At 42.6% G+C, this 27,418-nt stretch overlaps 1 protein-coding gene across 1 annotated transcript in view; it reads right to left on the bottom strand.

Moving 5' to 3' along the window:
* Positions 1–21,574: 21,574 nt before the first annotated feature.
* LATS2 (large tumor suppressor kinase 2) overlaps positions 21,575–27,418 on the bottom strand; it is a 54,601-nt gene continuing 48,757 nt past the window's right edge. Inside the window, exons 7-8 of the mRNA XM_080926209.1 lie at positions 26,391–26,497; positions 21,575–23,708 (exon numbers count right to left, since the gene is read on the bottom strand). Of these exons, the coding sequence (XP_080782335.1) occupies positions 23,226–23,708; positions 26,391–26,497 (590 nt within the window). The 3' untranslated portion in view covers positions 21,575–23,225. The remainder of the gene's footprint in view (positions 23,709–26,390; positions 26,498–27,418) is intronic.

The following is a 27,418-nucleotide window of genomic DNA, read 5'->3' as shown; positions in this document are numbered from 1 at the left end:
CAGCCATGTGATGATCTATTGAACCATCCCTCATCCTTGTTGTTCTTCTGTCTCTTTTTCTTTTGTCTAGTCTTTCTCTCAGCTTACTCATAGAGTCTTTAATCACTCCTAAATGATCTACGTAAAAGCAGCATTCTTCTCTTAAGGCAGCACATAGCCCCTCCCCCCCTTTAAGGAACAGTAAGTCTAGACCCCTTCTATTTTGCAAAACTACCTCCAAGAGTGAGGTCAGTGATTCTTCAAGCTGAGATATGAATTGTTCTAGGACTCGCAAATCTTCATCTATTGCAGATCTTAATGAATGGAAATATTGAGGGGTCTGTATTAGTGCTGCTGTGCCCGTTCCCACACCTGCAGCCACTCCAAGCCCTAATATGACTGCTAAGGTTAAAAAAAATGGGTTCCCTGCAGAACGGTCTCGAGTGCCCATCAAATTCATCTTCAAGGGTACCTGCAGGGCACAGGCATCATGGCTAGTAGAGTTAATAAAAGTCCCAGTCACTGCAATACCTTCATAATAAGGGGATCCAGCAGAGAGGCAAAGCCAGCAGGATTTTGTCATATTAGGGCTGGACCCATTCAATACAGTGAATGCTCCTTGGATCAGGTTTAGCAATCTTTGTCTGGTGCTCTGAGAGAGTGAAGGTGAACTTAGAGATGACCTAGAGGGGTGTATGGCAGGTGGGGGTGTCACTGGAGTAATTGGAGCAGGGGGTCCCTGTTCAGGTAACACTTTGTTGGGACCTATGGGTTGAGCGGGAAAGCTCTCTACCTTTAACTGTATTGTGAAGGCAGCACCTAAATCCCTTTTAAGCAATCTATCTGGAAAATACCATTGAAAACCCCAAGCCCTTCCTGTCAACCATTTTAATGTATCTCCCGTCCATCCCTGGGTGGTAAAGGTAATATTTAAGGGCAAACAAGTGGGGCTGGTGCCACAGATTCCTGCGTCCCACCGGCCACACCGCCACTGGAGTGGGGAGGTATAATATTTTTTGTACTACAATCCAGTCCCAAGAGGAACTGGGTTTCCAGTAGGCCTCTCCAGTGGTTTCACATCCCCAGGCAGTGCAATATAAACTTTCTAGGCCCCTACACCGTTGAGTGGTGGCCCAGTCTTGGCCATCTTGGGGACAAACGTAAAACCCTAGTCTCCCAGGGACTTCCAGAGGCAATTTCTGAGGGTCTGTGTCAGAATGTCCCAGGTGTCCAGCCCAGCTGCCAACGGGCAGAAGTGAGGAGTAAGTGCTAGCCACCATGTGAATGGTGGTGCCACTTTGGAGGTGGACCATATCACCTCTCCAGTCTGTGTAGAGACTTGCCAAGTCAGTTTTTGAGGGGCATGGAGATTTTTACCCTTCATCTGAGTTACGCCTACAACACAGGCGCAGCCTAAAAGGGTCAGCAGTCTTTTCCAGTTTCCATTCATCCTGGGATGGTTCTGGTGCTTTCTGGACGTGGGATGTGTGGATCCAAGCTGAAATAACTTCAACTTTAACTGCTGTGGGAGTTGTCAAGAGCACCAGATACAGCCCCTTCCAGCGAGGTTCTAGGTTTCCCACTTGATGACATCGGACCAGGACAGCGTCTCCAACCTAGAACTTGTGGAGTACTTCCGAACTCCCAGTTTTGTAGGCCTCTTTCAGCTGTTTCAAGGTTTCACATCCCACTACATCTAGGGCTTTTAGGTGGGCAAGCAGTGGTCTAGAAAGAACAGCATCAGGATCATGCACTCCTCCTGACTCAGTGAGCATCCCCCCCCCCAGAATTTCGTAAGGGGTGAGTTTAAATCATCCAGTTGGTCTCTAAGGCCAATTTTGTTCTCTTTTAGGGTTTTAGTTATCATTTCTACCTGACCTGAGCTCTAGGGTCATAAACACAATGTAATTTCCAATTGGTCCCCAAGAATGAGCTAATATCTGACTTACCTGGGCAACAGAAGCTGGCCCATTGTCTGATCCAGTTACCTTAGGGGTGCCAAACCTAGGGAAGATCTCTTCTAGAATCTTCTTAGCTATGACTGCTACCGCCGTTTCTCTCTTTGTGGGGAGGCTTTTACCCGCCCAGAAAAGGTATCTATAAAGACTAATAGATACTTATATCTTCCTGGCTCAGTCTCTGTAAAATCAACTTCTCAGTAAACCTCAGGTCTATCTTCTCTCCCCCACGGCCTTCTACTTACATTTGCTTTCTGGCATGGCACACAGTTATCTACTCAAATCTGGCACAAAATAATTTGACCTCAAGACAGTCTTTACAAGTTTGTCTACCTCTAGATGAGTCCACTGATGCATTTTCTTCAAGTCCAGTACTGTATACCAGGTTCTGGATGGGGGCAATGACCTCAACAGGTTATAGGGGTTAAATACCGTGAGGTGGAGATCGACCACCATTTGTTTACCTCTTGGAGATCTTGAACTGTCCAGCAGTCATTGCTTCCAGGTTTCTGCACCAGTAGGAGAGGCATGTTTCAGGCTGATTGACACTTATGCAGAACCCCAAGTTGAAGTATCAGGATGATGTGTGTCTTGATCCTGTCTCTTGCCTCCTTTGACGTGGGGTGCTGACGCACGGCTAGCCTGGACTTTCAGCTACATATGGGCAAGGACTGGTTCTCAGCCTCCCCCATTCCTGTAGTCTCCACCCAGGCCTGTGGATATGCCTGCAGCCACCAGTCCATCTGATCTGAGGCAGGCTGTTTTTGCTTAAAGAGTTGGTACTCGTCCTCCAACCAGATGGTTAGAACCTGCACAGGCTCCCCTTTTGGCCATCTAACCATTGGTCCATCAGAGTGGAAGTGAATCTGTGCCCTATCTTAGTCAGGAGGTCTCTCCCCAACAAGGGGCGGGGACAGTCTGGTATTACTATGAATAAGTGGGATACCTGGCCCACTCCAAGATCCACGGTTCTTCAGATAGTCCATAAACATTGTTTGGTTTTGGTAGCTCCTTGAACCTGAGACTTTTATGGTCAAAACTTTGGGGCCACAGGTCCAGGGGTCCTGTTGTTGGGGTCCCTTTTTCTTCTTGTTGGGACAATCTCTGGCCCAGTAGCCTTTTCTTTACAGTAAGCACACTGATCCTTGTTGAGAGGTTCCTTCCTAGTGCCAGACTTGATTCCTAACTCCCTGTCCCTCACTACTGTGGCCAAAATCCTAGTCAAATTCCTTTCTTGTCTACAGTCCCCCCAGTCCTCCCTTTCCTCTGCCTCCTACTTCTCTCTTTCTCACTTCTCTTCCTCAGTCTCCCACTTATGAAACACTTTCTCTGCTTCCCTCACCAAATCCTGCAAGGTATAGTTTTGCAATCCCTCTAGCCATTGTAACTTTTTCTTAATATCTGATGCTGACTGCCCTATAAAGGCCATAGCCACTGCTGCCTGCTGACCCTCAGAGGTTGGGTTAAAGGGAGTATAATGCCTGTACCTTCCATTAAACATTCAAGAAACACAGATGGTGGTTCAACAGGTCCCTGAAGAACCTCTCTTACCTTAGCCAAATTAGTGGGGCACCTAGCAGCCCCTCTGAAACCTGCCACAAGAGCCCGGTGATAGGCTGTCAGCCACTCCCTTCCTGCTGCCGTATTAAAGTCCCAATGAGGTCGGTTAAGGGGGAACCTGGCATCTATTTCATTTGGAAGGTTGGTTGGTGCCCCATTTGCTCTGGGGATGTTTTTTAGGGCCTCCTATAGGATCCTCTTTTTTCTTTTGGCAGTGAGGAGGACCTGCAAAGGCTACTGACAATCATTTCAGGTGGGCTGGTGGAAAACATCAAAAACTCTACCAACGCGGTCAGGCTGGCGGGGTTTTCTGAAAAGGGTGATTAGTTTTCCAATTATAAAGGTCTGCAGAGAAAAATGGCCAATACTGAAGGGGCTGAAGGTTGGGTGTGTCTACTGGGGGCCCAATGGCATGTAGCAGCAGTGCCAGAGTCAAGCCTGGTCCCCCCAGACATTGCACTCTTTGTCTTCTGGTCCCAGCTGCTGGTTCGCCCCTCGTGGCAGCCGAATTCTCAGGTGCTGGGAGTAAAGGATAAGGGGGTGGTGGAGAGTTTGGCCATTTGGGAGGCTCCTCAATGTCCAGATAGGTTTTAGAAGGAGCCGAAAGCTGGTTCTCTGGCGAAGTCTCAGGCTTCAGAGCTTCAGGTATCAGTTTGTGCTCCGACTCAGAGAGCCAGGGCTCAGGAGCCTGGCTTCCGTTTGTGCACCCAGGGCTTGACCCAAGGTGGGGGATTCTGAACCAGATCTTTCCAGACAGTAATGTAAGTCAAAGGTGTTCTCTGGAAGCCAAACATCAGCCACTCCGAGGAACAAAAAGTCTGCCATAGTTCGTTTTAAATATTAACTGACAAATTGTATGTTCTATCCCTAACTTCAGGTCAATGATCTAAAGTCAAATTCAGAGGAGTCATCAAAGTCTGTCGCACTGTCAAAGTCACAACACAAAACAGAAACCTAGGACACAGAGACAAAGGCTAACAGATGCCTGTATCCACCTAGACAGACAAAACCACTCCAGAAATACAGATGGCTGGGAGGGCTATAACTTCTCCAGTCCAGGAGAACTACTGTATCCTCACTGGCACCCAGACAGGATTCTCCCAGGTGTCCCTGGGGTTCCTTAAGACCTCTGGGGACATCTCCCAAGGCAATGCAGTCAGTGAGCCCCTGGCACGTCTACCAATACTCACACTCTCCGCCTCTACCCGAGACATGAGTCTCCGTTTCTACCCGAGACACAAGCGACTGCAAAACCAGAACCAGAACTCTCGAGCAACTGTAGAACCAAAAGTACAGAACCAGAATTTAGCCGGCACAGAAATCCAAAGACACAGACAATTACAAAGACACAGACAATTACAAAGACACAGACAATATCTCACCTCCAAATAGGTCTTCGGAGATGAGGGTGGTCGCAAATCCCGGACGAGCCCTCAAATAAAAGACCCCTGCAGAGGGGAGACCCTCACTCAAGTCTTAGGATAACACGACCTTCCCCCCAGGAACTCACAAGAGACCGTCCTTGCTGTAATTACACGAGGTTTATTAACAAAACCAGTGCACTGGGGTCGGGACTCGTATCCCACGCATGGGGTAAAGGAGTTCGACCCTGAGTGGCTGGGAGAAGGAGTTTTTAAAAGATGGAACTACAACCCAAGGAAGGAGGGAGTAAGTACATCATGGGAGAATGCCAAAAATACCAGTGAAGAATCACCAGGGAAACACCCGGTTTCTCACGATTGTCTATAGGGTGTTATTTTAACTTTTATGGTTTTATGGTCAGTCAGTTCCTGAAACAGAGTCGCTGAACTGGCTATCCTACATTTTTGGCTCTACTCTACCTGCTAGGGATCTTCTACTTTACCTGTTAGGGGGTCAGGATTTATCCTAGTCTTTCATCACCATCAGGGAAACAGAGGGGAGGAGAAAGAGAAAGAGAGCGTGTTTGCAAAGACAAGAATGAAAAATGTCTGGATTATATAGGGAAGAGCCTCCAGAAGTAGGACAACCCAGCCCTTGGCCTGGAAAATTTAGGGTAAAGGGCAGGGTATGCCAGGTAGAGACTGAGGGGTGCTAGGAGAACCTGGAGGCCAGGTCTGCTTTGGTATGTAAAACATGCACCTCAGTTCATTGTCCAGGGTCAGAAACCCAACACCCAAGTCTTTTGTTGATAATAAATGAATCAGGGGTTAGGTCATTGTCTATGACTATGTCCTGCTGACTTTGAGGCATTATTATGGGATTGGTGGCAAAAAGCTTCGGGATGTCAGCAGGAAGAGCAGGTTGTTTCACTGCTGTTCAAGCTGTGGAACATCTAGGGGTAGGAGTGTGCAGGCCCAGTTGAAGGCTGGGCCAGACACCTGTGGGTAACTGCTTTGGGGCTATCTTTGATGTAGGCTCTGAGGGAATACCTGGACCTGACAGGATGCTGGAACAGATATATATGTTAAGGCTATATCTTTATAAAGAAGATAAAGTTAAAGAATTTAGGGAAAAACATTTTTCTTCAGTGAACATTTGAAATTTCTAGGCCCATGATCTTGGCAGGTTGGGAGAGGGAGGGTCCCAATACCAGGGAAAGGGCTCCTGTGGAGCAATGACTGTGCCACCAGAAAAAAGAACTGGTAAGGTTGTAGCAGAACCCCAAGAAAATTCATAGGCAGGAGTTCTAACTGGTTCCTGACCACGACACCCTACTAGGAGGACCATGACACCCTACTAGGAAGACCATGAGAATTCGCCATGTAGAGACAACACCTGAAGTCCTTTTGCATGCAGATAGAGCATCCCTAACATCTCAGACCAAGCTAATAGGAAGCACCTACCCCTAGGTCCCATCCCATCCCAAAATGTTTATAAGGTCCCTATCCACAAGGTTTAATAAAATGCATGATTTATTTCACCAGAGATTGTCTTATTGATCTATAACACTTGCGGGAAGAGTCTTCTACCACAAAGCACTGTCACTGGTCCTAGCCCAATGAGCTGGATGCATGCACAGGACCACCAAAGCCACTTTCTGCTTAGTGGCTCCAGCTCCAGCATCTAGCTGCTCAATGAGTCACATTGCCTGCTACCAACTCCAGGGTAGCAGCAGCTGAGGAAGAGGTCTGGCAGCCTGCCTTTCTCCAGATACCCCTTAGACAGCCTTACATTCCAACAAGCCAGGCTAAGGATTCCCCTCTGGCTGGGCCCTTGTGTGAAGACTAGGCTCCTACCCTCATGAATGGGCAGGTGGGGGAAGGAAACAGGCTGTTGATTTATATTACTTATCAGAGCCCATTTGACCTTTGGGAGGTGGATTTGAGTGGATTCCCTGAGTCTTATAAGAATCTTTTTTAAGTTTACAAAGATTATTTTCAGATATGTTAGCATTACTACTGTTTAATGTAGAAGTTCTGAACTTCGGCATCTCAGTGCTGCAGAAGCACAGCGAGGGGAAGGAGGGATCTAAAGCATTTTCCTTCCTCCCATGTCCCTTAACTCTCTTATCACCATCCAAGGTTTTTTTACATCCTCTAACTAACATTTATAACTTGAATTTACCAACCGCAAAACACCTTCCTAGACCTCAAACACTTTCTTGGAAACTCTTGTATCCTCAAACCTTACATTTCCATCTTCTGATGTCTTCAATCTTTCTTCACTGACTCAGAGTTTGTATTATATGTCTTCTTGTTTGATTGTAGTTATCCCAAGTTTATTTCCTTTTCTTTTCTTTTAGGTTATTTGAAAGGTAATGTTGCTCTGTTCTATTTTGTCAGTCTGTCATTTGTATGTAGGAGGTGTTGGGATTCTGTAAACCCCACCCCTCAGTTACCTGGCAACAGTCATGTATGCTCCGCCCCAGTGACCTGACATTATAAAAGGGGTTGCTTGCCCCCTCCTCTCTTTCTTGCTCTCTTGTTCTCTGTCTCTCTCTCTCTCTTGTCCTCTCTTGCTCTCTCACCCCTTCTCCTCCCCTTCCCTTCTCCCCTCTCTCTCCATGTGCTCATCGCTGGCCTCCACCCCCCCTCTACTGCCCTCTTAACTTCCCCTTGACCTGAATAAACTCTATGCTGTGTAGCTGGTCCCTCAGGGGAAGGGATTCCCAATGTGGATCCCCCAGAGGCATCCCCCTCGCCTTCAGGCCTCACCACACCTCCATGGGCCATATCCCACCGCCCCTCCCCCTCTCTTCATCCTTTTCCTAACATTGGTGCTGAAACCCTGGGACGTCATCTTTTTTTTTATTTTAAAGATTTATTTATTTATTTATTCATTCATTCATTTATTATATGTAAGTACACTGTCACTGTCTTTAGACACACCAGAAGAGGGCATTAGATCCCATTACAGATGGTTGTGAGCCACCATGTGGTTGCTGGGATTTGAACTCAGGACCTCTGGAAGAGCAGTCGGTGCTCTTAACCACTGAGCCATCTCTCCAGCCCCTGGGACGTCATCTTTTAACAAGAGGGCTACTGGTTTTTTTGTTTATTAATTTTATATCCTTACACTTTCTAAAAGAGTTTACCAGCTATAGGAATTCCCCACTGGGGTTTCTAGGATCTTTTATGTATATTATTAATACCATCTACAAACAAAGATACTTTGATTTCTTCCTGTCCTACTTGTATCTCCATGATCTGCTGTCTTATTGCTCTGAGAGACCAGATCTTGGATTCAGACTCCATCTTAGAGAACTTGACCTAAGGTTGAACTTGACTTAAATTAACAGGCCTCCCAGTACCTAGCACCACCTTCCAGGTTACTCCTCCCCAACAAGCATCTAGCACCAGTTTCCAGTTTCCCCAACTAATCTGCACCTCCAGGTTACAAGCCAACCCCTGAAACTTCACTTCCTAACTACTACCAGTCAGGAGAAAAGCAGAAGTTAAGTTTATGGTTTGACACCCAACACCAGTCAATTATGTTAAAGGACAACAATACCCACTGCCCCCAATTCAATGCTTGTCAGGCTCAAACCTCCTTACCCCCAGTTTGCCATTTCCTATAAAACCTTGTCCCAACAAAGGTTCAGGGCTGCTTCACCAAATCTTCGTGTGAGGTGGCAGTGAGTAAGCCCAAAGTTTGTAATAAAGAGACCCTAATGTGATTGCATCAGAGTCAGCTCCAGGTTGTCTTTTGGGCTTCTTAGTACTACTGCTCTAGCTAAGACTTAAGTACTCTTAAGTATGGAAAGAGTGAACATCCTAACCTTGTTTTCATTTGGTAAAAATACAGTGAGTTTATCTTCATTTAGGTTCCTTTGGCTGTGGACTTACTGTAACCTGCCTTTATTATGTTGAGGTATGTATCTTGTATCACTAGTTTGTCAGGATTTTATTATGTAAGGGTGTTAGAATTTGTCAAAGGCCTTTTCTTTTCTGCATGTAATGAGATGATCATGTGGTTTTAATCTTTCAATCTGTTTGTGTTGAATTTCATTTAATGATTTGCATAGAATAAACCATCCTTGGGAAGAAGTCCGTTTAATTATGGTAGATAATCTTTTTGATCTGTTCTTGAATTCAATTTAAAAGTATTTTATTGAGAATTTTTGCATCTATATTCATAAGAGATATTGGTTTATAATTTTCTTTTTTTGAGTTTTTGTGAGGTTTAGGTATCAGGGTATATTGGTGGCTTAGTAACTAGGATTAGGTAATCTGTTTCTATTTTGTGGGATAGTTTGAGGAATACTAGTACTAATTCTTTGAAGATCTGGTAGATCTGTGCTTAATCTATCTGACTCTAGGCTTCTTCGGTTGGGACATTTTCAATTACTGCTTCTATTTCACTAGAGGTTATGGTTCTGTTTGTTAACTTTGGTAGACTGTATGTACCAACATATATCCATTTCTTTTAGATTTTCCAAGTTGGTGATATGCAAGTTTTTAAAGTATGTCCTTATAATCTTCTGAATTTCCCTAGTATCTGACATAATGTTCCCTTTTCATCTTTAATTAATTTGGGTCTTCTGTCCTAGAACTTACTCTGTAAGATTAGGCTGGCCCTTGAACTCAGACATCCTATTGCCTCTGTCTCCTGAGTGCTAGGATAAAAGGCATGCACCATCATCTCCAGTTTTTTTTTCTGTCTTTGATTAAAGGTTTGTTGGCCCTACTAATTTTCTCAAGAAACCAAATCTGTTTCACTGATTCTTTGTATTGTTTGCTTGTTTCTATTTCATTGGTTTTTGCCCTGAGTTTATTTTTTTGTCATCTACTCTATTTGAATGTTGCTCAAGAGCTTTTACTTGTGTTGCTAAGTTACCTATATGATCTCTGTCTCATTTTTTGGTGTAGTGCTATACAAACTTGCCTCTTAGGACCACCTTCACTATGTCCTGGAAGGTCTGGAATGCTGTGTTCTCATTTCATTTGTTTGTTTGTTGAGACAAGGTTTCTCCATGGAGCTCCTGGCTGTCCTGGAACTCCGTATGCAGACCAGGCTGGCCTAGAATTTAGAGAGAGCTACCTGCCTCTGCCTTCTGAAGGCTGGGATTAAAGGAACACACTTACTATGCCTGGCCTCTCCATTTCTTATAGTCCACTGGTGAGATTTGAACATTTTGTTTGACTTCCTAAATCTTTCATTTCCAGTTTTATTTTGGTTTCAGTTTTCTTTAGTAATTTTTTGTTGTTGTTAAATTCAATTTTCATGTCTTGAATTGTTTATTTCATCCAACTGTTTGTCTTTTCAGAGACTCCACTAGGGCTTTATTCATATCCTCTTAAGGTCCTTGAACATATTCATGGTTGCTATTTTGAAGTCTTTGTCTTGTGCTTTTCTCAAGGCCTATTGGAATAGGGTTACTGGCTTTTGGTGAAGGCATATTGTATTGGCTGTTCATGTTTCTGTTTTCATGCTGGTATCTAGGCATCTGGAGTTATGATATTTCATGTATTTCTTAATGTTTGATATCTGGTCTGGTCTTTGTTGAGTGGGTGTTTCAGTCTTTGGTTACTGTTGCCTCTCCTCCAAGTCCTTCCTCCTACTCCCACTCCCATGGATATAAACCAGCCTTGGCATATCAAGTTGCAGTAAGATTAGGTGCATCTTCTATTGAAGCTAGAGAGGCAGCCCAGTAGGAGAAAAGGGTCCCAAAGGCAAGCAGTAGAGTCAGAGAAAGCACCTGGCCCTGTTGTTAGGAATCCTACATGAAAACCAAGATGCACAACTAGGTTAGTCCCATGTAAGCTTCCTGGTTGTCGTTTCAGTCTCTGTGAACCCCTTTGGGCCCAGGTTAGTTGATTCTGTAGATTTTTCCTGATGCCTTTGACATCTCTGGCTCCTATAATCCTTCTTCCCATCTTCTGCAGGATTTCTCAAGGCAGATCTTGAACTTGCAGTGATCTCCTGCCTCAGCTTTCTGAATAATGACATTGTAGGTGTGAGACACGTGTAGTACTAAAGCTCATTGTTTTGAAATAATTACTGTATGCTAGTGAAAGTATCTAAAAAATAAAAACCAAGCTGCAGTTTTGATACGTTGGAAATTACTTCAGCCCAGCAGTCCTAAGACATTTGCCTCATTACATAGGCTTGGCCACCAGGTGGCTCCCACTCCCAGCAATTTCTAGAAAGAACTAACTCTGGATGCCTCATTTCCTATTAGGCAAGTCAGTAAAACTCAAGTTGCCCCCTCCCACCCCCCTCTCCATTTCCCATCCTTGCTTTAACAAAAGAAATGAATCAATTGGATGAGGGAGGATGAAATCCAGGAAAAGGAAAGGTGTTTTGTTTCATTGTTTTTCAAGAGTACAGTGAGGGCTGTGGGGATGGCTTAGTAAAGTACTTGATGCATAGGTATAAGTTAGGTTCCCTGCATTCATGTAAAAAGCCAGTCACATGAGCATAAGCCTATAGTCCCAGCATTTAATGGTGGAGGGTAGACACAAAAGGATCCCTCCAGCTCATTGGCCAGCCAGCCTAGCCAATTAGAAGCCAGAGGCTCAGTGAAGGATCCTGTCTCAAAATCTAAATGGAGTATGATTAAGGATACAGACTTCAAGTGGAGCTTCTGGTTTCCTGATACTTTATAAGTAGATAGAGAAGTAGCAGTTGCATCTCCACAAGATCAAGGCTAGTCTGCTCCATACAATAGGTTCTAGGCTAGCCACAGCCAGAGCTAGTCAAAAACAATAGACAACAACAACAAAACATAGGGAGATAGTGGTGGTCCAGCACACTTAGGAGGCAGAGGTTGACAAATCAGTGTGAGTTCAAGGCCTGCCTGATCTACATAGTAAATTTCAGGTCAGCCAGGGCTACAGAGTAGTGAAACTTTTGTTTCAAAAACAAAACAACACACAAACAAAACACCAATACCAGACAATAATAGAAAACAAAACAAGAAAACAAATACCAAAACAATAATAAACCCATACCCCCTTCCCCAAAAAAACCTGAAACAAGAATGACAAAAATAACAGGTGACAAAGGTTATTTATATACAATTGAGGGTCCAGAAATAAACATCCACATCTATAGCCTATTTATTTATTTATTTTAGTACTTCAAATGGAACCAGAATCCTTGAGTATGCAATATTCTGAACTAGTAAATTGATTTTCTGTTATTTTTAACTCTTTTCTTTTTTTAAACAAATTAATGGAGGTAAACATGACAAAAGTACATTATGTGCATGTATGAAAGTGTTATAATTAAACCCATTATTACATATAATTAATATTGCTAATGAAAACCTTAAAAATAATAGTCCATGGAAGCCAGAACAATGACACCCAAGCACTTGCTGCTGGCACCACTGTGGTAGATGAAAGAGTGATGGAGAGAAAGTGAGAACAAGCGATACATGCACTGTGGAGAAAGGTGGGACTGGAGACTTGACGACCTTGGGAAGGTGTAGCAGAAGCCAGAGGCCTCCGAAGAGTCCAATGACTCTTTGCAATGAACATCTGCAAGTAAAAATGTGGATGGAAACCTGTGTGACATACTATGACACACTATAGTTCCCATGACAAGTTTTTTTTTTTTTTTTTATTCTATTTTATCTTATTTATTTTAAGGGCAGAGGACAGATAGGAAGGGATGGGGAGATGAGTGGGATTGGGTACATGATGTGAAAATCACAAAATTAAATAAAAAGTTGTTGAGTTAGTTTTTCTGTCTATTAAAATGCTAAGTGCAGGCCCCTAGTCTGCACATAGATCCAAGTGGCACTATGTGACCCTGCTTCCAAGTTATTTCTGATTGGTAAATAAAGATGCCAACAGCCAACAGCTGGGCAGAAGGGACATAGGTGGGGTTTAGGATTCCTGGGCTTGGGATCAGAGTTGAGCCGTGAGGAAAAGAAGATGGAGGAGGAGAGAGAAGCTGTTCTGGATTAAGATTCATGAAAACATTGCCCTGAGGGCTGGTCAACTGGAATTAAGAGCAACTCAGATGAAACATAGTAATCACTTTGGGTTATCGATAGGAAAGTAGATTCTAATAGCATAGAGGGTAGGTATCTGCCCAGCTCTTGTGCTGTTTAAGATTGTGTGTAAATATAAAGATTGTGTATGTTTTATCTGGGAATTAAATGGTCAAAGGCATGGTAGAAACCCTGGATTGGGATTTTAAAAAAAAAATCTACACCAAGAGTTTAAAAAAAAAAAAAAAAAAGGAGAGTCTTTTGGACAAATGGTTCAACCCAAGCTTATGAAATTAGAGCCTCCTTCTCATCTCACAAAAAATTTAAAATGGATCTACCCAACTGTTGGAGTTAAACTAGAAAATACTTGGAGAAAAAAATATAGGAGTACATTTTTCATGATGTTGGATTAAGTACAAACTTCTTAGGCACAGCACCAAGAGCATAAGCAACTGAAGAAATCAGTTATTAGACACATCCTGGCAAGCACAACTGTAATCCCAGTGCTTAGGGAAACCAAGTTCAAGGCCAGCCTGGGCTGCAAGATATTCTTATTTTAGAAAATGGGAATGTAGTTCTGTAGTAGATCCCAGTACTATAAAGAAAAATGTACACCATCAAAATAAAAAGCATATTTGTACTGAGAATGAGAAGTACAAATATTTCACCACTTAGAAACTGAAAACAAGCTTGAAAGTGGTGTCACTCACCTTTAATCCAGTGCTTGGGAGACAGGCAAGTGAATCTCTGAGTTCCACACCAGCATGTTCTCTTGAGTGAGTTCCAGGGCTACAGAGAGAAACCCTGACTCCAAAACCCAAAACAAAAACAAAAAGTCTCAAACTAAAAATCAAACTGGGTGATGGTGGTGCATTCCTTTAACCACTTGGGAGGCAGAGGCAGGTGGAGTTCTGAGTTTGAGGTCGGACATCGAGGCCTACATAGAGAAACTTTTGTCTCAAAAAACAAAAGGAAGGAAGCAAGGACAGGACAGGACAGGACTGGACAGCAAAAAGAAAAAGAAAGGAAAAAAAGAGAAAAGATATGGAAGCAAAAAGAAACTGGACACTGGGGCAGGACGCTTCAGAATTTAAATCCTGGCCCAGGGTTTCTGTTTTTTTGGTTATTGAGTTGCCAGATTTAAAACACACACACACACACACACTCACAGCCTTTATCTTTACAATTAGCTTTAAACAACACAAGAGCTGGGCAGCTGTCAACCCTCCATGTTGTTAGAATCTATTTCCTATTGATAACCCTGAGTTATTACTATGTTTCATCTGGGCTGTTCATAGCTCCAATTGGCCAGCCCTCAGGACCATGCTTCTTGACTCTTAACCCATGGCAGCTTCTCCTTTTCTTCTCCTGCACCCCATCCTTCCTTGTGGTCCTCCTCTGCCCCCAATCCCCCTATACCCCCACCTATATCTCTTCTGCCCAGCTGTTGGCTGTTGGCATCTTTATTTACCTATCAGAATTAACTTGAGGCCAAAGTCATAGGGACACCAGGTCTTGGGGGCCACACTTAGCATTACAATAGACAGTAAAAGATAAAACCTCAACACCTCAGTGGTTGAGAGCACTGTCTGCCTTTCCCAAAGACCAAGGTTCAGTTTCCAGCACCCACAAGGTAGTTTAACAACCATCCATAACTCCAGTCCTAGAGGAGTCAATGCCCTTTCCTAGCCTCTGTGGGTACTGCACATGTGCAAAACATCCATACACATAAAAACTATTAAAGAACTTGAAAGTCAAATATCCTGGGAATGGTAAATAATATTTGAAAACTGTATTTGTGATAAGGCACTTGGACAGAGAATATATAAACCACTCTCATAAGCCATGAGCAAAATAAAATTAGATGTAAAAGTAAGTGAAGAATCTGGAGACATTTTCTCATTAAAGATATAAAACTAATAAGCCCATGAAACGTAGCTTAATATCATTAGTCCTTAAAGAAATTCATACCAGAGCCACAATGAAGTAAAACTCCTTTAACCTCTTCTGCTTAAGGTAAGAAGACAGATAAGAAGAATGCCAGTGCAGATGGGGAGAACACAGCGATGTCCTGCATTCCTGGGATGTAGGCTGGTTCTTTGCTTTGGGAAAGTTTGGCAATTCCTCAAAAACTTAAACACAAACTTATCACTTGGTCCAGCAATTTTACACTAAGGGTACATACACTCCAAAGAAATGAAAACATCTGTACAAAACTGCTCATACACAGCACTATTCACAGAAGACCCACAGTGGAAATCATCCAAGTGCCCATCTACTGGTGACTGCACAAATAAAACCTCATATTCCTGTAACAATATTGCTTGCCCATGAAAGCAATGAAATGCTGGCAGGTGCTACAGTGTGGATAAACCTGGAAAACAGGTTGCTAAGCGAAAGAAGCAAAACACAATAGGTCACAAAGTGCTTAAAGGTTAATGATAAAAAATATCTTGAAGAGGCAGATCCATAGAGACCAAAGGTAGACTCTTAGCTTCCTTTGAGGTGGTCCATATTGGGGAGAGACATAGGGGAGTGACTGCTGACGGGAATAGTGGTACAATTATAGTCATTATGCAACTACATACATATGTTAAAACCTACCAAACATATAGTTTTTTCTTTCTTTTCATAGCTGCTTTAATTAATTTTTAAAAATTATTTTGTGTGTTATGGGTGTTGGCCTGCCTGTATGTCTGTGCATCACATGCATGCAGTACTTTTCAAGGCCAGAAGAGGACAGTGGATCTTCTGAAACTGGAATTAGAAACTACTGTAAGCCTCCATATGTGCTGGGGAGGGGCGTGAAGGGGAGGAACCAGGGTCCTCTAGAAAAGATGTTCTTAACTAACCCATCTCTCTGGCCCCATTTTGTTTTATTAAGACAAGGTTTTTCACACTGTTGCACAAGCTAGCCTCAAATACATGACCTTCCTGCCTAAGTCTCTCAAGTGCTCCAAGCATTAGAGATGTGCACTACAGAAGTGGACACTGTAAACGAGTGAATTTCATAATGTGTGATTTTCATATCTTAGTAATGCCATTATTTCAAGCAAGTAAAATAGTGTCATGTGAGGAGACCCCAGATGAAAGTGAGGACCAAAACAAAACAGCACAAAGCTTTTAGAAAGAAGCTAGAGGAAAGAGAGACAGTTGTGCAAGAAGTATAGACTACCTTGAAATAATAACCTCAGAGAGTGCAGCTCTATTTATAATAGCCAGAAGCTGGAAAGAACCCAGATGTCCTTCAGTAGATGAATGGATACAAAAATTGTGGTACATTTACACAATGGAGTAGTACTCAGCTATCAGAAACAATGGCCTAACGAAATTCTTAAGAAAATGGATGCATCTAGAGAAAATATCATCCTGAGTGAGATAACCCAGTCACAAAAGAACAGACATAATATGCAGTCACTGATAATGGGATACTAACCCCAGAAAGCCCTGAACACCCCAGAAACAACCCACAGACTGTGTGAAGATCAAGAAAAAAGGGAAAAAAAGAATATATTTTAATTAAAATAGAACTGTATCACATCCCCGTTTTTTTCTACAGCCCCTCCCAGTTTCTCTCCTATCTCCTCAAATTAATAACCTCTTTTCCTATATTATTGTTACATATATACATATGTGTATGTATAGGTACCCACAAATAGTTAATTACAACCTTATAAAAATGTGTTTGTATACTTTTATGCAAAAAATGCTTAAAAATCTATACATTTATCTTTGTTTTTTAAAATAAAGTTTAAAAAAATAACCTCAGAGAGATGCAGACAAGCAATAAAGGGGTAAGACAAGAGTGACTGGATTAGCAAACAAAAATGAACTCTAGGGAACAAGAAAAAATGCCTACCCCTCAAAAAAAGTTTAATATAACCCTGAATGATAAAGTCAAGGAAATCTTCCAGAAAGTGATATAGAAACAGAGATGGCAAGTTGTGATTATTCTGAAACACATGATTCTAATTGTAGCTTGAATGTAAAGTGTTACACACAGGTTCACATGTTCCCCAGCTAGAGGCTATGTGAGAAGGTTGTGGAGGCTTGAGGTTTTATAAGGGGACACTTCCTGTCTAGTCTCTTCCTCCCTTCTGTAGAGGGTGCAGTGTGAACAACTGCCTCATATTCCTGCCACCCCCCCTCTCTGTCATGAACACAGCAGTGAGAAATAATACATCTAACAGTTATTTCCTAATAACATACCTTTAACCAGTACATCTCCCCGAACCCCTGAAATAATTAAAGTGATACATGCCACTTTGTATGTTAACAGTGGACTCCTGCCTGTCAACTCCTTCACAGAGGATGTGGACTGGTGACATCTCAAAGACCAAGGCAGGATTAGAAGGTTGGGACTTTTCAGTTCTATCTTCTCAGCTCTGGGGAAGAGAGAAACTGAGGCATATACTGGCCTCTGTGCTTAGAATGGAATCCCTTGGGCCATCCTGGTTAGTTTTTTGTTTTTGTTTTTTTTTTAATCAACCTGACACAAGCTAGTCCTCTAGGAAGAGAAACCTCAACTGAGAAAATGCTTCCATCTGATTGGCTTGTAGATTAATCTATAGGGCATTTTCTTGATTGATGACTTATACAGGAGAGCCCAGCACTCCAGGATGTGGTGCTACTCCTAGGCTGGGAGTCCTTGGTTGTGTAAGAAAGCAGGCTAAATGTCTGGTATGGTGGCAAAAGCCTTTAGTCTCGGCACTTGGGAAGCAGGACAAGAGTATCCAAGTTCAAGGCCAGCTTAGCCTACATAGTTTCAGGCCAGCAGTAGCTACACTGTGAAACATGGTTTAAAAAGAAAGCAAGCTTAGCAAGCCATGGAGAGTAAGCCAGTAAGCAGCATTCCTCCATGATCTCTCCTTTGGTTCCTGCCCCTAGGCCTTGTGTTCTTTAGTAAGGGGATTTTTGTAAAGTTAAATAAAGCCTTTTCTTCCCAAGTTGCTTCTGGTCATGTCTTTATCACAGCAATAAAAACCTGATAAATACATGCAACTATAGAAAGAAATCCTCATAAAAATTCTAAAGGCCCCTGCCCTGTACCTTCCTTAAGTGCTTCCGTATCTGCATGTTTTGTAATATCCTTCATAATAAACCTGGGTAGGCACTACTTAACAAATCCATCAAAGCCAAAGGTATATTATAGAATTCTGTTTTAGGCCATGTCTTACTGTGTAACTCTGGCCTGTCTCTGAACTCACTGAGATCCACCTATATCTACCTTCCAAGTACTGGGATTAAAGGTATGTACCAGCAAGCCAAACAAGGGACCCTGATTTATAACTGTTTAGTCTAGCCGACAGGCTTCTGGTTGGTAGCTGAAGCAGAGGCATTCTTGGGGACAGATCCCTCAACCTGTAGGACCTGACCTCCAAGTAGCCTAGAAGACTAGTTATTTCGTGATGGTGCAGAAGAATTACTTGCTAGCAGGAGATAACCTGCCTTCTGAGGTCACCAAATGTGGCGCGCTCCTCGACCAGCGAGGAAAGACGACCACCACCAGAGGATTCTTCTCAGATCACGCTTTATTGTGGGAGCCTCTTGATTGAAGGGGAGAGCATGAAGCAAGGGGCCCCGAACTACCCTAGCTGTCCGCTTATATAGGGAGAAGCACATACAGGGCTTGCCATGATTGGTTGTCACCAGTCTGCTGACACCAGAGGCCTCGGGATTGGCCGGAGATAGGTTATGTACTGCGCATGCACAGGGTGCAGCGCCTTAGCTGACAAGAGCATTACTATATATGGAGTTGTTTACCTCAAACCGTGTGGGAGCCAGCACCATCTTGTAATGGCGTCCGCATTCGACTCCCCACAACCAAAGTCTCCTGTGTTGACAGATTTGGGGCAAGAACAGGAGAAAATCACTTTGGTTTTCCTGACACATGGGTCTCAGCCTTGGCCCTGCCATTTAATTTCCATGTTCCTCTGAACAGATATTTGCCTTCCCCCAACTCCTCCCTTCCTCACTCTCTCTCTTTTAGATTTTATGTACACTGTAGCTGTCTTCAGACACACCAGAGGATGGCATCGGATCCCATTACAGATGGTTGTGAGCCACCATGTGGTTGCTGGGAATTGAACTCAGGATTTCTGGAAGAGCAGCCAGTGGAAAAAAGACCTCCACTCCATTAAATAAGGGGAAAATCTCAAGGAAAGTCAAACCTTCTGAAGGTTTAAAGACAGTAATGCAAATTAAATAAGGAGTCAAATATTAAAGGGAAGAGAAACACAACCACAATGTATTATTTGGTTCAAAGACAACTTATATGGCCTTAATGTTATATTAAAAAATTCAACATCTAAAAATTATGATAGACATGGATTGAGATAGAAACAGATTGGGGTAGAAAGTATGAGAAAATGATCACAATGTAGTTATTAAAAGAAAAATAAATCAAGATAAATCATTAAAAACGTGTTAAGGATATAATGGAAACCTTAGAACAAAGTTGAAGGCAAAAGTGGTTGTTTGGAGAGAAGTAGCAAGAGATAGAAAGAGATTGTTCCTAATGTACTTTCCAAGAACTCATGTAGAGTTGGATGTGATGGCACACACTTTCATTTCAGCACACAGAAGGCTAAGGCAGGAGCAGCTCAGGAACAAAAACTGTGTAGCCCCAATGAGATGTCCTCCACAGTCTCAGGCATCTAAGTGCTTAGTCCGCAGCTGGTGGTGTTTGGGAGTCTTAGGAGTGGTTGTTGGAGGAGGTATGTCACTAAAGGTAGACTCTGAGGCAAAGCCTCTATTTCAGGCTTGCAGTTCAAGTTGACACTCCTTAGCTTCCCACTCCTGTGACCAAGGATTCTACTCCAAGGAACTGCAAGGCCTAATAAACCCCTTCTTCTGTAAGTTGCCTTGATCGAGGTGTTTCATTACAACAAGGGAAGATAACTAAGATAGTCTGGCTACAGGATGGGGAAAGAAATCTTCGCCAACTACACTAGATGAATATCAAGGATGTACAACATTAAACACCAAAAGATAAATAAAAAGCCAGATCATACAATCAATAAAGGGTTAATGGATAGAGAGACAAAGAAGAAATGCACATGCCAACAATTACTTTTAAAAAATGTATTCAGTGCCCTTAACCACCCCTTTGTTAAGGCAGAGCCCCCACCATCCAGTTTGCTCCTTACAACATCAATAGCTTGAGGGGGTTCTATATGTTCAACCAAGACAGCTTCAAAATGGCATCTCACTGAAGTTAGAGTACCCATCATTAAGAAAACAAGTACTAGGGCTGGATTGATGGCTCAGTGGTTAGGAGCACTGACTGCTCTTCCAAAGATTCTGAATTCAATTCCCAGCAACCACATGATGGCTCACAACCATCTGTAATGAAATTAGATGCCCTCTTCTGATGTGTCTAAAGACAGCTATAGTATACTCACATAAAATAAATCTATGAAGGAAGGAAGGAAAAAGGAAGAAAGGAAGAGAAAGAAAGAAAGAAAGAAAGAGAAAGAAAGAAAGAAAGAAAGAAAGAAAGAAAGAAAGAAAGAAAGAAAGAAAAAGAAAACAAGTACTAGCAAGTATGTGGAAGGAGAAATGCTTATCCTTTAGTGGTGGGAATGTAAGTTTGTACAATCATTGTCAGAATCAGTATAGAGGTTTCTCAAAAAAGGGAGGCCAGCCTGGCAGGCACACACCTTTAATCCCAGCATTTGGGAAGCAGAGGCAGGTGCCATCTCAGTGAGTTGGAGATCAGCCTGCTCCACATAGTGAGTTCATAAACAGCCTACATGATGAGGTCCTGTCTGGAAACAAACATACCCAAGTTACTTACTGTCAATACAAGGAGGTTGTTTCTAAAAACTGCTAATGAAATTCTATGCAGTAACAATAAAGAATGAAGAGATTTGGGGAGGGGGTATAGCTTCGTGGTAGTGTAGCTCTTTCCTGAGGTTCAATCTCAGCATGAGACCTTGGGCTCAATCTCAGCATTGCTTAGAATAAGAGTTTGTTTCCATGTTGGGATAGCTGCTAGGACCCATTGTCAAGAAAACAGGTGGGAAAAAAAGGTTCAGTAGCCTCCCAAGGCACATTACATTTCTCCTTATTCTGTACTCCCAGGAAGCACAAGTATGACCATTTGTTGTCTGTAGGGAAATAATGACTTTTTAAACCATATGACTACCACAGAGTAAACCAATCATTATTTCCAACAAAAGGCTGTGAGCTTCTGTCAGTCATTGTTTCCCTGGTGGGACAAGTAAAGCTGATTTAGAGAATGGAAGATTTATCTTGGTCTATGGATACAGAGATTTCCACCTGTGGTCAGGACATCCCATGTGTGGGCCTGAGGTGAGGCTGTTCATTCAACAAAACAACTCACCCTACAATGGACAGAAAGCAGAGCTAGAAAGGGCCAGAGCATGGCATGCATGCCCAGGGGATGTAGCTTCCTATTATACCTCACCTACTTTCTACCACCTTCAATACAGTGAATGAATCCAGCAAGGGTTAATCCCTGGTTTAAGGTTACTCTTCACAGCACCAATAGCTTAAGGGGACACCACATATTCAAACCCTTGAGGTGTCCCTCTTCCATGGTTGTCATGACAATGAAGGTGGAGCTGCAGCTGTTCACCCTTGATTTTATCACCTGCCATCTGTATTTGAATTTCAATCCATTCAAAACCCTACACAGATATTCTTACAAATCTAACAAAACACCACAAATGAAGAAACTGGGGTTTAAAGTTTTAATAATAAATTGTGCCAGTAGAAGCTTTCAAAGGCAATGATATATCAATAAATAACAGTTAAATTGAGTTCCTGAGAAAGAACCTACCACATCAAACTAGGTCAGAGCGCTGTAAATATTACGGCATTACTACAAAATAGCAGGAATACTGTAAGTCACAATACAAGCACAGCAGACTTCAGAATATACCATTCATACAAATGTAAACCAGGACATGGGAATGTTTCTTAGACATAGATAAATTTGTATTTCTGCCTAGATACATACTAAGTAACGGATATACTGTGCTAAGAACCTCAATGAAAATATGTGGAATAGTATAATGAAAATGTGATGCATTCCATTCTTTAAAAAGCAAAAGAAATTGAATGTACTCAAATATAAATCACTTTAAGTAGGAAGCGTACTAATTTGAAATAAGAAATATTTTGTGTGTTTATCTATAGTTATATACACACCTATATGTCTAAGAAAAAAAAGTATGGCTTGTTTTTGTACTCCAATGTCACTTCGAAGAATCTTTTTTCTTTTTACAAAGTTAGAAAAACATTGATTAAGCCACATTGAGATGTGACAGATACCTCACTTCTGAAAGAGACACAGAGAACTGAGTTTCACTAAACCTCCTGGTTGACTGAGAAACAGGAAGGACAAGCCTTACATCACCCTTTTCTATGGGAACCCTATCCATGAAAAAAAATGAAGTAGCAGGGTCCCAGCTCTGGCTCTCCACACACCAAGCCTGATAGCACACTGGACTAGAGAAATGGACAAAACACTACAACTATGTCCAATGTTTTGGCATAGCTGACTTAATCCCTTTTGATGTATTTTATATATGACAAATGTTTGCATTTGCCTCCCAAAGAACCCAGTCATATCCAAGACACACACATTTAAAAAAAAAATCACACTTCAGTTATACATATGCATTTCTTTAACATAAGGGCTACAATCATCACCCACACAACACATTATCAGCACACTGTCTAGAATATCTCATTTAAAAATGTATTCACAGGACCTGCTGTGAATGGCAAGATATGGTAACTTTATACTAAAAAACTCTGCTCATGCAGTACTCTCCACATCAGACACCAGAGTCACACCCATCATCTCTGTGCTCACTCTTTCTAGGAACTATAATACGAAAAGAAAAAACACAAAAGCAGCTTCTAAACATTACATCACAATTTGAAATGTGGGAAAATACAAAACAAAGCCACTGTGTAGATTAAACGGTGCTCGAAACTTGGAGCAGAGCTCCGTCTCACTCTCTCTTATTGCACAGACTTCTTACCACATGGTCTTCAGCTCTTCCTTTTTTAAATGTAGACAAGTGCTATCAGATACAACACAAATGGAAATAACAGCAGCACGGTTTGTCAAAGTCAGTCCTTATAATTTAGTAAGAAAAAAAGGGGTATCCATAAAATAAGTGCTCTTTCCATACTGTACTAAATTATTAAAAATATTGTTTTAATGCAGTGAAGGTCCTCAAAGGGCTAATTTGAAGTCAAGGTGACCCTTCCTGTTGCCCATTAGCCAGAACTAAAAATGAAGGATTTCCAAGCATGAGTTTGTCTTTTGAAAAATATCTCCTTTGGGGTTTCCTCAAGTTGTGATTAACTAGGCCATGGGCCACTTACACATACACAGGCTGGCAGCCCTCGGCTGCACCTCCTAACTCTGAATCCCCTGGGTCTGCACTCTCAGCCGGCTCTGAAGGCTTCGGGCACCGGAAGGGATAGCCATTGTCATCAAAGAACCTTCGGAAGGTGAACTCATAGAAGGCGTGTTCTGGATGCTTGCTGTTAGGGGATGCCAGTGTGTCCCAGGCCTTGGCACTTTCTCCACTGGCTTCATGCCAGGGGCTTTCTTCATCCACCGGGTCAAAATTAGAGGTGTCCATGGGGTGGCTGATGGTGGGGACGTAGGGCGCAGGCTGCTTTCGGATGTCACGGGAAAAGTCGATGGTGCTGAAGAACGGGTGCGCCTTGAGGTCATCTGCCCCATCCCTGCCCAAGCGGCACTCAGCAGCACAGCATAGCTTAGTGATGAGGTCTCGGGCCTCAGCGCTGAGCTTCACCTGCGTAGGGATGTGCAGCGTGTTCTCCCAGTTGATCACCTGTGGGTAGCAGAGCCGTTGTTAGAGCTCAGGCTACCTAGGTCTTGAGCCTGCATAGCTTCAACCTCAGATACAAGAAAGTGTGAGTCTCTCACATCTTCAGCTAAGGCAAAGGGATTTTGTTGGGCCACCACAGTGCTCAATTTGGTATTTACTGAGGCTAGAGGATCGCCTTGGGATTTTTCTTTCCTTGAGGTAACTGAGCCCAGTTGGCCTTAATTCATTTGGGTGGTCATTAAAAATATCTGTCATGAAGCCCTATGTACCAGGAATAAAAAAACCTAAGGTTGTCTGCAATCAGGCTTCGGCCTAGTGTGGAACTAGATAGTATAGCTGATTGCTGACTGAGGGTTTGATCTACAGTAAATGTTTTAGAGGGGTAAAACTATAAAATGTGACCTAGGTTTTCCTGGATACCAAGACACCAGCAGGAAAAGAAAGAATACATTGGATTTTATGAAAATTATAAACTGTTGTGCCACGTTTGGTGGTACATGCCTAGAACCCTTAGCACTTCAGAAACAGGGCAAGGCCAGCTACAAAGCTCAAGGCCAGTCTGGTCTATATGTGAGTTCCAGATCAGTCAAGGGCACACAGCTGGGACTTTACCAACTCAAGTTACTAAGTGAAGATGCTACCCATCAAATAGACTGTAAAGGACTTAGCATCTAGAATGTGTAAAGAAAGCACACAAGGGCCGGAGAGATGGCTCAGTGGTTAAGATCACTGACTGCTCTTCCAGAGGTCCTGAGTTCAATTCCCAGCAACCACATCAGAACCATCTATAATGATTCGGTGCCTTCTTCTGGTGTATCTGAAGATAGCTATAGTGTACTTATATATAATAAATAAATAAATTTTTAAAAAAGGAAGCGCGCAAATGGTAAATGAGTACAGGAACGTATGCTCAGTATCACCAATGATCATTGATGAAAGTTGTAGTGACACCCTACCCTACACCCACCTATGAGGATAATGGCTATTCCAAAAAGGGGGGTTGGGCTGAATGTGCTAATGCATATCTGCAATCCCATCACTCCAGAGGCCAAGGCAGATGCACACTAGTAATGGTGGCAAAGATGAGAATAAAATGAAGCATGTGTACACCAGTAGAGTGAATGGTTCAAATGTGTAATCTCACAATTGAGACAGTAGCTAGATTGAGTTATATATGGTGAGACTGTCTCAGAAAAACAAAACAAATCAGGAGTAAATACACTGCCAAACTGTTAACAACAACCACACTATTTTATGTAATGTGAGAAGGGCTTGAAACGGGGCTTAGGCCCCTGTGTGATGTGCACAGCAGCATCACTCACAATAGCCAAAGGGCAGGAAACATCCAGACACCCACCACCTGGTGAATGGATAATCAAAGCAAGGGGCACATATTTTAAAAGCTGCAATTCAGTCTTAAGAGGAAGAAAATACACACACACACACACACACACACACACACACACACACAAGTAGGATGAACCTTGAGGAAGGCATGCTAAGTGAAAGAGATCAGGTAAAATAGAAAAGAGCACCAGTCCACATCTGGGAGGCACCCAGTCAACTTCTGAGGCAGGTTACAAACAGCTGGGGAGAGGGGTGGAGCAGTTGTTTAATTATACAAAGTTTCTATGTGAGATGAAAACATCCAGAAATGGTTTGCACATTCCTATGAACACACTTAAGGCCAACAGATCACACACTTCAAAACAGCTGAATATAAATTTCATGTCATCTGTTTTACTACAGTAAAAAAATAATCTGGCTTACTATCGCGTAAGCAATTAGTGACTGGCTCAGCAATTTAACTAGTAAGCAGAAAATGCAAAAACCAATAGTATAGTTTAGTTCATCTGAGTTTTTTCTTAAAGCCCCCCCCCCCCCAGTGTTTCTCTGTATAGCCCTGGCTGTCCTAGAACTTGCTCTGTACTCTGTAGACCAGGGGAACCTTGAACTCAAAGATCCATCTGCCTCTACCTCCTGAGTGCTGTGATTAGAGGTATGTACCACCACCACCCAGTTGATTCAATGTTTCTTATGCTCCATCATAGATTGATCTGGATTAAAGAGCAAAGGCAAAAATATCTCTCTAGAATTGTAAATCCACTAACCAAAGAGTTCAGATTTTCAGCTCAACTCTGAATAAAAACTCAGCAAGTACCTGTGAATCTAAAATGAACTACTGAGGGGCTAACTGATAGATCCAATTGTTTTCAGTGAGTATAGGGAATACACAAAATTAGACTGACTACCTAGCTGGTCATTACAGCACAGTGACACAGAATCTGAATAAGCACCAGGCTTCTCAGGCCATAGGGGTGACTGTTCTCTGCAGGGAGGAGTAGGCAGGGAGCTGACCACTGCTGTCACCGAATCTCATTGTGTCTTGCTTGGAAATAAGAAGAGGGCAGAGAGATAGCTACAGTTTACATAAAATTACATAAAATTACAGGTGTACAAATACAGTAAAATTCATGTCCAGCCTTGTTGTTTTATTATCAGAAATTCAAAAGTATAGTAAAAATAAGAGATTCTTTGTTTGGATTCTTTGGAAAACCCCACTATAAATAACTGCCATTTCTATTCTACATGGAGTAAGAGTTCCAAAACTATCTGAGGGCTCTGGAAAGGCACGCTCTCTTATATGGACACACACATAACATAATAACATGTTATGAAGCTTACCTTCAACTGGGTTTCTGTGGGGGTAGGTGCCAAGAAAGGTGGCTGCCCAACCAGCATCTCAAAAAGAATCACACCAACACTCCACCAGTCACAGAGCTGTGTATACCCTGAAAGACAACAATCCCCCAGTCAGTCATACAAGCTCCCTCAGGTCCTGAGTGTTTAGATTGATGAGGATGGAGTGAGAAGGCTCAAAGGTAGCTCTGTACTACTAAAAGCATGTCCTCAGGCAGGGGGCTCAGCCTGGCAGCTACAATGGGCTCACACGAAGGTGCTAATAGATATCACAGGCCAGACAATTAGATTTTATTTGTAATCACTGGTCGTCATAAACACAGGATACTTTTATAGTAAGAAGACAAGACTTAGCAATTAATGTTTCATATGATTTTGAGTGGGCATGTGTGCCATATGTTGTGGGTCAAAGGACAATTTGTGTAAGTTATTCCTTCCTTCCACCATATGAATCTCAGGGATTGAACTCAGGCTGAGCAATGCTCTACTCACTGGTTATGTGGCAGGTGCAGAAAGCAGATAGCTTCATAAGGTAGTTTATAAATCAGTTTAAAATGATGGTGAAGAACATGGAGACTAGGTAGAGAGACTGTCTCAAAAACAAAAATAAACAAAAAAGTAGGTAGCCACTATGGCAGTGGACAACTGAACAGCTCACCAAGTGTCCTCCCAGAGCTCCCACCTGTGGTCATCAGGCTGTCTACGGGAGGCCGTGGAACAGGTGCATTTATCTTTGATGCTCTCCCACTGTTCCTTCTGGGCCCCACGTCTCAGCCACTTGTTAGTAAACCCTGGAACAGGAGCAGCTGGTTAAAGCTTTGGACTCTGTCTTCATCAGCCCCTCCTAGCACTGACGACTGCATTATAACCCCAGCCCATGGTTCCTACAGAACTCCTGGGCACCAGAATCAGCATGTATAAACTCTCAGAAGACAGACACCTTTGTGTATATGAGCTGAGAGGATCAATAGCCTGTGTCAGACCACCATGCTGACAGAAAACCTGAACCAGGT

The sequence above is a fragment of the Micromys minutus genome, assembly GCF_963924665.1.
Source record: "Micromys minutus genome assembly, chromosome: 12".
NCBI lineage: Eukaryota > Metazoa > Chordata > Mammalia > Rodentia > Muridae > Micromys > Micromys minutus.
The sequence above is the reverse complement of the archived record's forward strand: the minus strand, read 5'-3'. Positions and strand labels throughout refer to the sequence as shown.